We start from the raw sequence: 17,071 nt of genomic DNA, 5'->3' as shown, positions 1-17,071 counted from the left end.
ATAGCAGTTCAAACAGACACCAGATTTATTTATAATGGTCCTACACAGAAGAGGAAACCCTAAGGAGAGCCCAAGACAACACATGGGTGAAGCCCCAGCTGCCAGAGGGGGGTGCCACCCTCAAGCCCCCCATATGTCCTCTTGCAGCATCGGTACCCAAACTGCCCCCACAAAGGCTCACAAACCTCCCTGATGCGGGCAGATAGCCAGATGCTGTCTGAACCACTTGTCACCCCTCTCACACTCAACGTTTAAGGCATTTTGGGATCATTTCAGTGCTGGGAGGGGGGCGACACTCAGATCTCAACACAGGCAGCTCAGTTTGTGGCCCTTCTAGGGGAAATCAGGGTTAAATCCTTGCCCTAAATAGCCCCCCCAGGCATAAGTATCCAGACACCCACCATTTTGGTCCCACCGAGGGCCCCCCTAATTTTTGGCCAGGGGTTCCCACTGCCATCCACCCCCCGCAGCAGCCACACACACCTGCTCAGAGGCCGCCGGGGCCCGTCTTCCACTCCCTGGGGTGCCACTGCCAAAGTCCACTGCCACATGGGCCGCTGGCCGCTGCGGGGGACAAAGGGCAACCTCCGCTCCTCCGCCCCAGACTGACTCCCTTGGCTGCTCGCTCGGCTCCCGGCAGGGTTTGCACTGCTGTTTGCATCCCTGAGGGTCACCTTCCCCATCACTTGTGCCTCCTCTCACCCCAGAGGTGGAGCGTGCAGCCCTCGGAGCTCAAAAAAAGCCGGATATTTCTCCTGTGGGTTTGTTTTTAATGCCATAAGTATCCTCCTCTATACATCCTCACGCTTCCTAAATAATAATAAATAAAACCTGCTGGCTGAGCTGTTGGTTTAATACAGACCCAACTCAAGCAAGTAACGTCTGTCCCACCAGCCACTGCCCAGGGCAGAATTGGGGCAGGATGGAACTGGGATTCACCCCAGCATTGCCTCATCTAAGTCCATATAGTGCAATAATGGCCTCACTCTATAAGCGACCAGGGATTCCTGCCTGAAGACCCTCTCCCAAACTCTCCCAGGTACATTAAAAAACAAAAAAAGCAGTAAATTAAGGCAAATGGCATCATAGAAAACCGCAGTAAAATCTAGATATAAGAGCCAGCGTCTTACACCCAGCAGCCTAGCGACATGCCATCATCTCCCCCTCCACAAGGGAAAGCACACATGGTTTCCTAACCCCCAAAGCCTCCATTTGCTGAATGCAGGCAGCCCAATTTCAGCCCAAGGGCAGCACGGAGGAACATCTGATGACCAGCAGAAAAAGAGCTTTTTTTTTTCCCCCCCTCTTCTTTTTTAATTTTTTAACACCCTTGCAGTCCTCGCTTTCCCTGAGAAATTTCCTCCAAATTACCTCCACTGTGATACCACACCACCAATTTTTTTTTTAATTTGCAGGCAGGATCATATTCCTCACATTGCAGTGGCACTGTCAGGCAAAACCCTATTCTAATGAAGTTGGAAGACTCCGTGTATTTGTCGTGGTTTAACCCCAGCCAGCAACTAAGCACCACGCAGCCGCTCACTCACTCCCCCCCCACCCAGTGGGATGGGGGACAAAATCAGGAAAAGAAGTAAAACTCGTGGGTTGAGATAAGAACGGTTTAATAGAACAGAAAAGAAACTAATAATGATAATGATAACACTAATAAAATGACAACAGTAGTAATAAAAGGATTGGAATGTACAAATGATGCGTAGTGCAATTGCTCACCACCCGCCAACCAACACCCAGCTAGCCCGAACAGCGATTCCTGGCCCCCACTTCCCAGTTCCTATACTAGTTGGGACATCCCATGGTATGGAATGCCCCCTTGGCCAGTTTGGGTCAGGTGCCCTGGCTGTGTCCTGTGCCAACTTCTTGTGCCCCTCCAGCTTGCTGGCTGGGCACGAGAAGCTGAAAAATCCTTTACTTTAGACTAAACACTACTTAGCAGCAACTGAAACCATCAGTGTTATCAACATTCTTCTCATACTGAACTCAAAGCATAGCACCTACCAGCTACTAGGAAGACAGTTAACTCTATCCCAGCTGAAACCAGGACAATATTATAGCTTCAGAGCTTTAAATTTCCACCCTATTGGGAGGGTAAGAAATTTTCCCTGGTGATCCTAAGAAATAAGCACTCAGTCTCTGCAGAATTCAAGGTTTCAGATAAAAAAATATCCTTAGCACTCAGCCATACTGAGAGCTGACTGGAAGAAACACAAACCAGGGAAGCACCGTCTTCGTGCTGCCAAGCTGTTTTGGCAGAACAAAATTAAGCATCTCCTATGCCTTTCACATCTGCCCTTCAAAACTTTGGGAGGATTTGAACAAGGTAAAAGGTGTGTTATGGACAGGTCATGTCTTCCAGGAAAGCTAGAAAGGATCCTAAGAGACCATGAGCATCCCACTTCTTTAATATATAAATATATCATACTTCCACTTGGCTGCTGCCTAATAATTTTATGTTCCTAGCCAAGAGGTGACTGCTGGATGTTTCCAACCTGTTTTCTAGCAACCACACTAATTTATACTGGGAATCTGCAAGGGTTCAACCAGCACCACATGAAGAGGCTGAGAGCAGCCCCAGCTTCTCGGGCTGCTGTTGCCAGCCAAACCTGAGGGATTTGGGTTGCGAGGAAGACTCGGGAGTTTGACTTGCAGAAAAGCAGCTGTAATTTGCAATGCTTGTGTTTGAGAAGGGTGGAAACACTGTACTGGCCCCTGCTAGGGAAAAAGATGCAAAAAACTACCAATAATATCGAGCTTTCAGCAAAGGTGGCTTAAAATGGACAGCTGGGGAACACCAGTTTAAAACAAAAAGCAGGAAAGTGCATTGGAAAAGGAGAGAGCTAGGGGAAGGAGCTGGGAAATGAAAAGTGAAGGAAGAAAAAAACAGAGATAAAAGGACCAGATAGGCTAGAAAGAGGGCAAGAAGTGGGTAATCCTTTAACTACATCACTTCTAGCCAAGAAATTTCTATTTTTAAAGGATTCATAGCTTTCTTGGAAATCCAAACTCTGTGCTATGGCATTGCATTTTGAACTGCCATTGAACTTACAGGACTATTGCAAAGCAGGCAGCACACACTACAGATAGCACTTGTCAGACAGAGCTGAAGGGACAGCAATATCTCTTTAAGAAATCATATTTTTCCACTTTAAAAGGTTTCACTACTGTTGTCACAGTAACAAGATTAGGTGGAAAACATTTTTCTTCACCCCCTCCAGATGTCTGCACAGCACATTGGGGCTCTGCTCACAGCCAGCCCTGGACACTCAGGCCAGTGTCGTCGTCCCCCGCCCCAACCCCAACGAGTGAAAATAATTAGCCAAGCCTCATTAGAAATCTTTGTAACCTAAGAGGAGAAATCCAGGTGGCTTCAGCACCTGATGCTATTTTTAGGTGATTTACGTTGTTTCTAATTGTTTCTGAGATGAGATTATTATTTTTTTAAATGGTATCCATAGGAAGCTTTGTTCATCTCTGAGCTTTAGCCCCCTAGAAATGAGAGAGATATATACATACTTTTTTATAGACATGTCTTAAGCATCATGTCACAGTGCAGGGGAGTTTGAAAGGGCTGGCTAGAGTCAAGAGAAAAAAATTGAAACCAACTCATCTCATCACATCTGCGGGGCAGAAATGCAAGTAGTAAATGAGCTACACAGAACGTGAAAACCTATCTTAAAAATTCTATACAGTGAAAACACCAGCCCTGAACACACTGCTGGCATTCAAGACATTTGACAGTATATTATATGTTACACAAACCAAGAAAACAAAAAACACTCAGGAAACCTTGGGGCTCAGGTTCCCAGGCAGGCTGAGCACCTGCACCAGCGTGGCGAGAGCCCTCATCGTCAATCAGTCTCAACAGCAGCTAATTAACTAATTACCTTTATCACTCCTCCCAGGCTGACAAGGAAGGCATGGTAAGAGCTCCTGCTCTAGCTGGGGGTGGCATTTGGGGCCTTCCCAGGCCAGGGACATCCCTGTGGGAGGAAGGTGGTGGCTCCTCAAGCAGCTGAGATCATGTCTGCTCCCACCTGCAGCCGCTGCATTAGCACCATCGTGTGGATTTGATCCAGCCAGCATGGCACCACTTGCCATTCTCCTGTAGTCAGTTCACACACTTAACTTTTCACTGATGGTTTTGCACCTTTCTTCCCCAAATTAGGTTGTTTCCAGCTTTCAGGGACTGAGCCATCCCTCCCATCACCCCCTCGCACATACACAGTCATGTTCAGCAACATCCAGACATGCCTATTAATTTTCTGAGACTTAGCAAGAATATTAATTGCATTCCAGAGGCATCCAGCATACAGCAAATTAAGAAAAAGCCACATCGTACCCAATGAAGAAACAGAGCTGTGAAAATCAGAGCACATCTGTACAGAGTGCTGTACGTGTCCCTAGCCTGGCTGCAAGAGAAAGGTAACTCCAGCCTTCTGCATGAGCTCCTATTACAAAGCAAGCCCCCAAAAACTTTGAAGTCTTCGCCTTACTTCATTCCCACTTCAGCATAACCTCTTAACTCTTGGCCGTGAATACTAAGTCCTTGCTACTTGCATCTCTCACCCCTAAAGGAAAAGCCACGCTGCTCCTGCGTCCCATCGTGGCAGGCTCTGCCATGGCATCTCACCTAGCTCAGCACACCATGGGAAGGGATTGGGATGCACAAGGGCCAACGGAATGCAAGAGCTAAACCCAACCACATTGAGGAGGTCAGAGATCTTTCAGTATTCAGGTCCTCTTGTTTTTCTGTGCAACAGCCCTTATGTTTTCCCAGCCATAAAATTGATGTTTATCTCGCTGCTAACTGCCTTACAGAGATCATTACACATTGCAAATTCAACCATTTGCAGATAAAACGAGCACGAGCAGCCTGGAAACTGTCACACCGCCCCTGTCGCCTTGCCACATTGCAATGTGTTACAACCTTTAAGCTGCAAATTAACATATAAAACCAAGAGGCCTGGAAATATTTGCTGGGCGAATGCTGAAAACCAAGCAAAGGTAATTCTTCCACCTGCCCCACAGCACCCCCTGCTCAACCAGGGAAAATTAATTTTTAAGTGAGATGAATTCTGAAGCTATTTTTGTGGCATTAAGCAAAAAAAAAAAAAAAACACAACAGGAGGTTATTCTTCCTTGTCTAAAATCTCCTTGCTATATGAAATGTTCCTCTGGATCTGTGTCTGTTGGAAGATATGGATGGGACAGAAGGCAAAGAGGGGGATGCAGATGTCAAAACAAGCCCCAGAAGAAACACCAGCAGCTACAACTGCTGCACCTCACAGGGTATGCACCATGAATAAGCAGGGGAGGAATGCTGAGCTCTTGTCTGGATCAGAACATGCAGCCAGGACTACCAGCCCTGCTTGTGCTGATACCCTCAGAGATTTCCACCTCACCTCACACACCTTCAGGCTCCTTTACTGGTGGCCACAGAGGGAGCGAGCTGGACACAGACCCTTTCCCAGGGTCTCCAGCAAGCATTGCGGCAAGGAAAGGTGATAGCTTGGAAATCTTTAGCCCCGAGATATTCCAGGGTGTCCTTTTGAGAAGATTGCCATCTTGTGTCTTTTCAGACACTAGAATGTTGGTTGCCTTCATATTTGAGACCATGGGTCTCATTCGGGAGCTTTATTACACCCAGGGACAATAAAGACCCTTGACAGTTACAGATGGCTTCACTGTGTCCTGTTCTTAGTGCTACCTTGTAAAGTTGGACAGTAATGTTTCCATCATTTTTTCTCATCTCAGTTTATGACTCCTCTACCATGAAAAGCCACTTATGCCCTCCACGGTTACATATACCATATCCTTCAAGGCCAGTAAATCACAGTCTCAAGTCATGTCAAATTTTGCGAAATAAAACTAAATTGCAGTTGTCCTCTAAGGCAAGAAGCTGCAAAATTGAGAGAAAACAAGCTCTGTTTAAAGCCAGAAACCTGGCCGGCAGCTTCCCATGGTGTGTGTGGGTAAGGATCACCAAAAACCTCTAAATGAAAGGGAAAAGCCTGATATCAGGGAGCCCAGGGGACCCTCTGTGCCACCCCAACAAGCTGCCTCCATAGGTCTTCTGTGGTCTAATATCAAAATAGTCCAAACTCGCAGGATTTCTCTGTATAAGCTGAGCCTCCACTCCCCCGCAGTCAGCTGGGACCAGGACAGAGCCAGGCTCCAGCAGCATTTATTCATTGAGGCTTGGTCCCTGGGCTGGATTTATACTTGGGAAGAAAACTGGGGAACTGATGGGATCATAGCTTCTTGTTTTAAGGGGGTTTTATGCACACAAAAGTTAGAGAAGTACCAACACAGCAGGGTTTCACTTGGCTGAGCCAGTCTGGGTTCACTCAAAGTGCTGGGCACCGTACCAAGAACTAGGGAAACTGAGGACAAAGTTAGAGTACCAAAAAAGAACCATTGACCCCAAACCCACCCTTTACATTTTTCAGGGGCACAGTGGCTTGTCTTTTCCCTTCTGCAGAGTTAAACTTTCATGACAGCTGAATTAACTTGGAGAAGAGCCAGCTCCAGGGACAGACAGCAGCATGCTAGAATAAGAGCAGGGAAGACCCATACCACTGCTGTTCTTGCTAATTCCCCTCCCTGCATCCCATGCAACTGATTTGCAGGGGGCTCAAATTGTTCCATGCATTATAGATTCACCGTCACACCATGGCACAGCAACCAGTCTGGCACAGACACCAGGGCAACTCTTTCACCATGTATGATGATCTCTCACAAAAGCCTTGCAATAAGCACCGCTATTTTGGAAAACCCTATTTAAAAGTTTGTCCCATGATCTAAGCTCAGGAGGCTGCTTTGCTTCACAAGGTGACCTCGTACCACATTGCATGAGCTCAGAGCATAAGGTGCATCCTCTTCACGTGGAAGAACACCTCCATAGAAGCAGGAAAGATACAAACCACAAAAAAAAAAAAAAAAAAAAGGAAAATTACAAGCAGCCATGACAGAGACAAGGAAAAACGCAAAACATCTCATGCCAGATCCTTAGCTGATAAAAACTCAACATGCATAACATACAGCTTCGGGCTGGGATACACTTACCCCTCTCTGAATGTTTAATGGGAGCATATGCATCAGTTAATCAGCAGCACAAGACACAAAGTGTTTTGTACCTCCTCTCCACGTATTGTGCAATTAAAAGGCTTCTCATTCAGGCACAGAGAGAAAAGTCAAGGGACTTCGGCTGTGAAACATCTATTATTCAAAAGTGTATCCATTATTCAAAGTTTTTCTTAAAATCCTACTGTCAGCTTGAAAGGAAAAAGAAAATGAGTTTTTGAAAGCTGTGTTCCGTTGATATTCCGCTCCAATTTTTGCTGATTGTAAGTACTAAAACTCCAGACATTTTGCAGAGCTGAAGAAATCCTTCACAGTTCCTGAAAAAGGCAACACCCTGTGGGTAGACACAATTTTTTCCCCCCTCACTTAACTCTACCTAGCAGAGATGTGATATACCCTGGCAAACAGCATGTTCCTTTCCCAAATTGCTCAGCTACCCCAGTGTGAGGATAACAAGCATCTACTCAGGAGAAGACAAGACCAAATTACTCAGCAAACAGTAGCAGATACCCACCATTGGCCTGACCAGCTTGTTGACACCCATAAACTCAGCTGAATGAAGGTTGGGTGGGATGCACAACCTTCTCGCAGCACCTGGGAGCTTCAGTGTAGGGTGCCAGGACCAGGCTGTAGAAGGTCACATGGGAAACAAGTCCCAAGGGTGCCACCCACCACCTAGGTGTGGGTGCAGAGGGGCAACAGGCCCCACAGAGCCAGTACAAGGGAAAGCCCAGCACTAGCACAGCTCCTGCTGCAAAGGGAAGACATGGGCACAACAGAACGGTGCTGCTCCAGGAAAACTGTCATTCATACAGGAACCACCTGGATGGTGGAAGATCTTCAGCAAGAGCAACAATCAACTGCTAACACTAGGGCATAAAAACAAGTAACAAAAGAGGTTTTACCTCCTCTAGGTACTGGAGAACCTAGAGGGAAGAGTGTTGAAAGCCCCCAGGTCCAGGCATCACATACCTCTGTAGGGATGAGATGGATCTAAAGTCCAGGTGGCCAGTCAGCCCACAGCTCAGAGTCAGGTTCAGAGAAAGTACCCAGGACAAACACACTTAGCTAGGTCCAGAGCAGTAGGGTCTAAGGCTAGCCTGGCTATACTGAGCTACAGATTAGTGCTTCTACAATACAGCTCAAAAAAGAAGTCAAGTCCCCAGACTGAGCTTACATAGGGCTCCAGGCCCATGGGTGGGGATGCTCAGGTGAGGCCAGTCAGGGCCACTAAAGGTTATTAAGGCACTCAAAGGCCCAGTAAAGACTTATGGGGAGGTGGAGCAGGAAAGGGTGGTTCTGCTGTAGGGCTAGCTGCTGGAGAAGCACAAGGAGCTATAGGGTGAAACAACTTTTGAAGCTGTGTATCAGATCAAGAAATAGAGGCTAGAACCTGAAAAGTGATTCAGAGCTACAGGATAATAAAGATGCTTATTATTTTATCAAAACCAAATATTTGTGAGAAAAGAACATAAGCTTTTGAAAGGCTTCCTTGTTCTTGAAGAGGCAAGGCTGTAAGGTATTGGGGTCTCTAAAGGCCTGAAGGTTCTTCTACTTGGGCAAAGGAAGATCAAGAGAAGATGTGACAGAGGTAGGCAGCGCTCAGTGGTGAGGGACTTGTTGTAATTGTAATATATATAAAAAAATACTGTTGGGTAGACTTAAAATCAGTTTCTTTAGGTTTTCTGTATGTATAGTGCATAACTAAACTGTGGAACCTCCTGTGGTGTGACCTGAAGACACCAGAGATACTATTTCAACAAAGCAAACTGATGGAAGGATAATGACTGAAGACTAATAAATGCAGTAATCTAGGTGTAATGTATTAAAGTCCTTAAATACTGCTGGAAGACTAGTGGGTGCAACAGGGTAAGGGTCCTGCTCTTCCACCATCACACTAACTACTTTATCACCATCAGACTGCTAACCTAAGGTGTTGTCAATAACTTAGGGGATAGCTTGAACATATAAAATGAAACTGTTGTTCAGTGGTCTATGCTGACTGCTACCTTTAAGCAGTGCATTTACCAAAAGTACACTGATGTTTCAATAGCAGATACTTGTAGAGTGCTTCCAGGACATTAAAATGAGCTGGATGTTATCCACAGGACAGCTATGGCTCACAGCTTATTTGGATAAATTCTTTGCTGCAATAGGCCATTTTCTGCTATTACCAGTGAAATAAGCTAAAACCCCACTTCTTTTCTTCTGCAATGAGAAGCTGTGCTTAAGGTGATGAATTTGCAAAGCTTTTAAAGGATGGATGAGAGTTAAATAACTTCCTCCAGGGTCTAAGGCACTGCAAAGCAGGACTGAAGTCGCTGTCAGGACGGTATTGCAGCAGAGGAAGCACTTTGTAATCAGAGGCAATGCTAAAGCGGCTTGTGTAGCCAGTTTATGCAAAGCTGGAACAGTAGGGCACAGCACAGACAAATTTAAGTATTGTCACATGAAACGGTTCAACTATTCTGTCTCCACAGTTCATTGTAGTTCAAGTCTCTCTCATTAAGCTTCAAAGAGTATAGCCAGCTTGTTACCAGAGTTTCGGTTTCCTTTTGTTTGCAGTGATGCTTATGAAGGTAACGGTATCTGTAATCACCCCTCCTGGGACCAAGCTGGACTGATGCAGGGTCAAGAGCACACTCCTTCTCCCCAGGGAGAAATGCCTGGGGACACAGGTGGGCAAGGTGGAAGGCAGGCAGCGGAGCAGTCTCCCTTCCTTGCTGGTCACTGCTGGAGGCAGGATGGGTCAGTGACTTCATTCCTTGTTCAAAACATACATGCAAACCTTTATCCATCCACCCATGTCTGTCTTATTTTGGTCCTCATTTCAGATCAGACCTTTCTGTCAAGCTGCTAATTGGGTGCCTGGTAGGGCTCTGCTCTAATGTCCTACAGCAGTGGCTCCCAAATGGAGATCGGTGGGACCCTGATTAGCTTCAGTTGCTCTTTGTACTGCTCAAACTGTAAAAAGAAGCTGCAAGTGAGCTACTTTGCTCCTGTAACCAATAACCACAGCAAACACATGACATTAGGCTGTTGTCAATAAGGGAAAAGTGATCAATAACCTACTGATGAAGTTGGACAAGCTGTGTGAGAAGTGAGCTTAATGCCTGGACTACATATGTGACTCTACCACAGGGAAATGTTGTGGGGTCAGGTTCTGAGTGCTGTGTAAATTTATTCAAGATTTTGGGAGGCCAGGCAACCTGGTCAAAACTACTGCTCCTGCAGCTGTGGTGATAGAGGACACTCGCAAGGTATGCTTGATGCTGCGGGATCCTCTAATTTACTATACAGTAAGAAATCCTTGACAGAACTATAGGGTCCCCTGTGTGAAGGCATGAAGCAAAGCATCAGCCACACAACTGGGTGGTGGCTGCAAAAGTTTCCCCCTCTGATTTGGGCTGCAGAGCTCTCAGCCTTGGCAGGAGCCTTCCCAGCTGGTGGTTAAGCCCAGAAAGGGGACAGGCTAAAAGCACACAGCCATCAACAGCTACCCCAGTTCAGCTGACATGCAGCAACTTCTTAAGCCACCATAACCAAGTTGTGTCCCTGACTCATTTGGCTTGTCCACTGTTGGGGTGGGAGCTTGGGGAGTCTCCTCTTCAGGGCAGTGAAAGAATGGGAGGCTGAGTCCTGGGGAAACTGCACATTTACTTCATGGAGATGATGACCTTTCCTGTGGCCTTGTGCTGGAGTATATGGTTGGAGGCTTCATTTACCTGCAGACTCAAAGCCACAGGTATTTAGGTGATGGCCATCAGGGCAGGGCTTTGCAGGGAAGGGAGGGGCAGAATGAGGATGCATGGGAGAAGCCTGCATCTGAGTCTGGGCTTTCCATCCCTGGGATCAACTGCTGGGATTGAAATAACTCAGGATCAGACCAGCTCCTGGGTATTCCTCTGCCTTACGTCCCTGAATGTGCTGAATGGTGGCTATGTAAATATTTCTGAGGAATTGAGCCATTACTTAAGGATTAAATTACCATCAAATGAGGGGGGAAAAAAAGTGTTTTGAACACCTTCAGAGGTGCTCAGGGGGAAAAATGCAAATGAAGGCACATCAGGATCCACTAATTCACTTCTAAAATATTATCCCAGCACATTATTCTTTAAGACCACAAACTCTTTGGTATGTGAGCGAGCGGTTTTTATATGACTTTGCCATTGAGCACATTGCAATCCTGGCCTTGCAGTACCAAACCAGGAGTTAATGACTCCCTGGATCAAACCCAATGAAAGAAGATTAAAAAGGGTGAGGGGAAAATGGGATTTCTTGATTTAATATTTTTGTTTCTTAGAGAAGCAGGACTCTGGAGGCTCCTGTGCCAGGGGCCTAACTGCACATAAAAATCTGTTTCTATCTACAAAAAAAGCATTGCAAAAATAATCCTGAGGAATCTGCTTTATGCTTACCTCTTTCAGTTTGAAGAGTGCTCCAACATGGGGATGGATATTTCCCTCCTGGCAATGCTGGGGAAGAGACAGTAGAAGAAAAAAAAATGGGGAAGTCATCTTCCTGGTACAGACTAGGTGTGCTCCCATTGCAGACACATTTGTTAGAAGCAGCAGATTAGTGGGAATTGAGGGGGTTTTTCCTCCAGCAAAATCCAACCCCACAATCCTGCTCCCCATGCCAACCTGCAAGGACAGGGAGGAAAGAAGATAGATCTAGCAGAGGTCTCGCACCTTGTCTTGAGGCAGTACTTGCGTTCTCAGGAGGGCTGAAGAGCTGTGGGTGCTGAGCTTTCAGGTATGAAAAGCTCTGGGCTGGGCTGTTGTACTTTAGGATTGGTTTTCAAAGAATGTACTTTAAAACTTAAAAAAAAGGGGGGGAGGGGGAACAAGCCAAGGTCCTGTCCTACCCACACCCCCTCTGTGTGCACAGGGGGCTTAGGCACAAGCATTGACCCTGGGAGGTGGTCGGCTGCATCTGGACCCTAAAACAGCCTCCCCTTGGCTGCATCTCTGCAAACACAGCCCCATGGGTTTGCTTAACCTTCCCCCAAAGGTCAGCAAAACCCTTAAACAGGTCAACAGCATCACCTGTGCTTGCACAGGTTTGTTATAAAGCAGAGCAAGGCAGGGCTTTTATTTCAGTGAATCTTTGCAGAGCTGCATTGAAGAGGTCCCTGCTGATGGCCTCCATGGTCACATTGTCCCCTCTGCTACTTGTGAGCTTCTTCACCTCCTCTCTGTCTGCTCTGGCTGTAGTTCATGCCGTGGCTTGTGCCACTCTTCAGAGCCAGCTCGTATTTGGGGTCGCTTCCAGTTGTCACTATCACCTGAGACCAAAGGAAAATGCACCACCCAGTGTGAAATCTGCTCTGCTCAGAGAAGCACAGAGCATCTCAGGCTGGAGGTACATTTCTTTTTTATTTTATTTATAGCAAATAGAAAGTTGGAGCCAGTGACCCAACTCTCTCTCTGTATGTGTTTAAGATGTGTATATGTATATGGCACAGCAGAAAAACATGTCCTTGATTTCCAAAAGGGACAGTATGTTTCCAGGCCACAAGAATCCCCCCACCATCAGGGATGTGCTGGGTACCACAGCCGTTCAAGGAGTATCTCTGGAAAGGAGGTCTGTCCCCTCGCCTGGCTTAGCTGAACCTAAAGTGCTGCTGGCTCTGGCCCAGCACAGAGCTTTGATGTTGCAAAGTGAAATGATCTGCTAAGTGAGGATCAGCGTTTGCCGTCTGACTTTACAAGCAGAAGTACATTAACTCCAGGCTGTAGAGAAAATGTCGCTCCTGTACTGTTCAGACAGACCATGTAATTGCCTCCGCTGTGGGGCAGGGGGGGGAGGATTGCATGAATCGAGGTGTAGACATGATTTCTGTAGGCTGTCCCCACCTGTGGTGTTGTCTCTCTGTATGAACATCAGGAAGTTGCTTAATCTCTACGGCTTTGTCTAGTGACGTTTCCATGTTTCAGAGGAGCGGAGAACTCAGCATTTCACCTGCTACTGAAAATCCAGTGAGTTACAGCCATCCCCCAGTACAGCTCCCTAGCCCAGGCACAGAGGTATGACCCTGCTCCTCCAAACCAGAGCTGCTGCCCTAGAGCCCCATCAGGAGAGATGCACATGGACAGTGTATGGGTTTTATGTGGCAAGGTTTTGGTAGCGGGGGGGGTTACAGGGGTGGCTTCTGTAAGAAGTTGCTGGAAACTTCCCCTGTGTTCGAGAGAGAGCGAGCCCATACCAGCTGGCTCTAAGACGGACCCGCCGCCGGCCAAGGCCGAGCCAATCAGTGATAGTGGTAACGCCTCTGGGATAACATTTTTAAGAAGGAAAAAAAGTGGGGACAGAGAGAAAACAGCCGCCAGAGAGAGGAGTGAGAACATGTAAGAGAAACAACCCTGCGGACACCAAGGTCAGTGCAGAAGGAGGGGGAGGAGATGCTCCAGGCGCCAGAGCAGAGATTCCCCTGCAGCCCGTGGGGAAGACCATGGTGAGGCAGGCTGTCCCCCTGCAGTCCAGGGAGGTCCACGGTGGAGCAGATCTCCACCTGCAGCCCAGGGAGGACCCCACGCCAGAGCAGGTGGGTTCCCGAAGGAGGCTGTGACCCCGTGGGAACCCCGCGCTGGAGCAGGCTCCTGGCAGGACCTGCAGATCTGTGGAGAGAGGAGCCCACGGAGCAGGTTTTCTGGCAGGACTTGTGACCCCGTGGGGGACCCACGCTGGAGCAGTGTGCTCCTGAAGGACTGCACACCGTGGAAAGGACCCATGCTGGAGCAGTTCGTGAAGAACTGCAGCCCGTGGGAATGGCCCACGTTGGAGAAAGTTCGTGGAGGACTGTCTCCCGTGGGTGGGACCCCACGCTGGAGCAGGGGAAGAGTGTGATAAGCCCTCACCCTGAGGAGGTGAAGCGGCAGAAAATAACGTGTGATGACCGTAAACCCCACCCCTGTCCCCCTTGTGCCACTGGGGGGGCTTGGTGGAGAAATCTGGGAATGAAGTTGTACCCGGGAAGAAGGGAGGGGTGGAGGGAAGGTGTTCTGAGATTTGGTTTTATTTCTCATTTACCTTACTTTGGTTGATTTGTAATAAATTGAGCTAATTTTCCCTAAGCTGAGTCTGTTTTGCCCGTGACGGTAATTAGTGAATGATCTCTCCTGTCCTTATCTCGACCCGCAAGCTTTTTTGTTATATTTTTCTCTCCCCTGTCCAGCTGAGGATGGGGGAGTGATAGAACGGCTTTGGTGGGCACCTGGCATCCAGCCAGGGTCAACCCATCACAACAGCAAGCTCGCCTTTGGTGAGACAGCTGTGCAATGTTGCCTGCTCAGGACACTTCCTAGTGAGGGGAATGGGGAATGGATTCACCACTGCATGTGGCCTGTGGTTTATAAAGTCTCTCAGCGCTGAATGGGTTTACCAGGGACATCAAATTCTTTGTAGAAAGTTCATGTTGAACAGTTTTAAAGCTCGTGCTGGTATCTGTGTATATGTAGTTTATATGAGTTGCTTTTCCTGCAGGCTCTGACAACTTAATACTGTTGAAATTCAAGAGGTCGGGGCTGCTGACCACATCTCTTGCTGGCTATATCCCACCTGGATGCTGTGCATTCCTCACCTCCATCGGATCTGCACGCTTCCCCCCCACTTGGAGGGAGGGAAAATCAAGGCACAAACCCGAAATTATCTTCCCCAGCTTATACAGGTGTGTATAGAAGAGACAAGATGCCCCAACATTTTTGACAGCTGAGATGTCCAGGTTTGGGATTGTGCTTCGTGTGCTGCCCTCTGAGCTGCCACTTACCCCGGCTGAAGCCATGCCCTGTGGTCGAGAACCAGTGAGGTTGTGCTGTAGGTGGTGGCTTGCAATTTTGGAAAACAAGTGCTCTGTATCCTTCCCTTCTGATCAGTGATGCACTCTGCTGCCATAGCTTTAGTGCCAGTCACACCAATTACTATGTATCCCTGCCAAAAAAAAACCTTATTGGATGGGTGTCAGGGGTGAAGTCACACAGTCCTGCTGTTCTCTCCAAATTAAACATTTGACCTACCTGTGTTTTCAGGAAGAACCGTGAGCAGCTCAAGCTGTATCTAATAACAGTCCACTTAGCAATTGCACTAACTGCGTGTATTTACCCCCTTCATCTTCTGAATGTGATTCCTCACGCAGAGCCTATGCCTTTTCTGTCCAGCAGAGCTCAGCACCCCTCCCTCGTATCGACAACCACAAAGGCTTGAAGAGGACAACCTCCATGACACACACCTGGATCTCCACCCACAGTGACCGATGAGGGACCATGAGGCCATTCCTAAATTCTTACATTCCTGCATTTTTCTTATCTTCTTTACCTTGCACATGGGCAGGTCCCTGGGCCGAGGGCTGGGGAAGTTTTCAGCAGCAAAGCACCAGGTGGGCAGAAGATGGCAGCATCAGCTCAGCAGATAGCAAACTCTTGCTTAACTAGGTAGGGATTTCTTTTAATTGGGAATATTGGTATGTTTTTACAGAGGAAAGGAGATATTTTCTTGCCTTTGGACTTCAGAATTATGATCAAGGCACAAGATGCAACTCTCCTGGACTGGCAAAGCCAAAGGAGATGGCTCAGCCTGAAGGGCTTAGCATGAGGACCACACAAGCATCGCCTGTGCATTGAAAGATGCAGGGCCGTGAGGGCCAGAGGGGTTTTTTGGGAGGGGCGAGGATGTGCCTTCAGCGGGGGAACAGTCCCTGTGTCCACACCAGGCTGAAGGGTGCCAGGGTGGTATGCCTACCCGCAATGCTAGGCTGTCTCACGTGCTTGTGTGAATTATTACAGCACTGAGGAGCTCTAGGCTTTGGACAGAAGAACCCAGCCCTGCCCCAGACCTCTCTATGCTTTGGTTTTCTTAGCTTTCAGATAAGCTTAATATTTACTGTAGCTCTCCCCAGACCAGCATGAGTGCTCTTTGCAGGCTACCTTGAAAATGCAAAATATTGTACATTGAGTATTTTCAGAAAGGACGTTAAAATGCGGTGGTCTTCTTGGCTTTAAGATGATGCCTTAAGTGAGCCTCTGCTTTACCTGCAGCGGCCTTCATTTCCCAAGGAGAATTTAATACTTTAGCTCATTTTAGTCACACTATGCTTTCTGCACAGACCAGTCACCTTCTCACCAGGAGTGAAGGGAAGAGCACGGTTTTCCAGCTACAGACCCTGGCAGGCCAAGATACCAGCAAAATTTAACATGCAGTAATGGACACCCACTGGGACCTGCAAGAGAGAAGGGGACAAACATTAACTCCCTCCCATCCTACAGCAGCAGAAGAGTTTTAGAGCCCCTGCCCTGAGTCTACAGCAAAGTTGGAATAACCAAATCCTGATCTCTTCTGTTGCCATGCTGACCACTGTGCTGTCCCATCTCTCAGAAGACACTGGTGCTCTCTAAGTCATGGGGTCACAGCCTCAAGCAGATGAAACCAGGGACAGCAACTGTTTTTGCTGTGGCTGTGTGGATTCTCCCCTGGGATGTGGTCACATGGGACCTGGTGGAAAATGGACAGTGTGCATTGAGGAGTACCTACTGTGCTGGGACAGTTTTGTGCTATGCTTCAAGTTGGGATGTTTATTCTTTCAGTCTATGTCGATTATTACAGGAGAATTCTGTGGATTTTATCTCCTTGGTGCAGGTACATGAGGTCCTGTGGATTTTAAGCTTGTCATCTCCTTTCCCCAGTGCAAATAATTGGGGAAAACAAAAACCCACACTTTTGAGACCTCTGCTCTTTCAAGGACATGGCAAATATGTAATGAACACTCTACCACCATGGTGGGGGTGTACATTGGGATGGGCTGGCAGATACTGGAAATGACATGTGGGAGGGGGATGAGAACTGACCATCATGCTGCCTTGCATCCTGGATTTAACCTTCCTCTTTCCTTCTGTCTTCTATACCTTTTGCAACCTGCACAAAACCTTTGTCTGTTTTTATGTCCTGTTCTTAGCCAACTTCACTGGGATGGGACTTA

At 47.5% G+C, this 17,071-nt stretch overlaps 1 protein-coding gene across 1 annotated transcript; it reads right to left on the bottom strand.

Annotated features, from left to right (window-relative positions):
• Positions 1–10,757: 10,757 nt before the first annotated feature.
• LOC104840045 (quinone oxidoreductase-like protein 2) lies at positions 10,758–15,364 on the bottom strand. The gene is given in 8 exon segments (XM_010580721.1): positions 10,758–10,826; positions 11,520–11,580; positions 11,582–11,636; positions 11,639–11,744; positions 12,223–12,301; positions 12,303–12,388; positions 14,887–15,030; positions 15,329–15,364. Coding segments are annotated over 8 exon segments (636 nt in total).
• Positions 15,365–17,071: the final 1,707 nt, after the last annotated feature.

Source organism: Haliaeetus leucocephalus, unplaced genomic scaffold, assembly GCF_000737465.1.
Source record: "Haliaeetus leucocephalus isolate CR32 unplaced genomic scaffold, Haliaeetus_leucocephalus-4.0 Scaffold730, whole genome shotgun sequence".
NCBI lineage: Eukaryota > Metazoa > Chordata > Aves > Accipitriformes > Accipitridae > Haliaeetus > Haliaeetus leucocephalus.
Note: the sequence above shows the minus strand (reverse complement) of the source record. Positions and strands in the feature narration are given on the sequence as shown.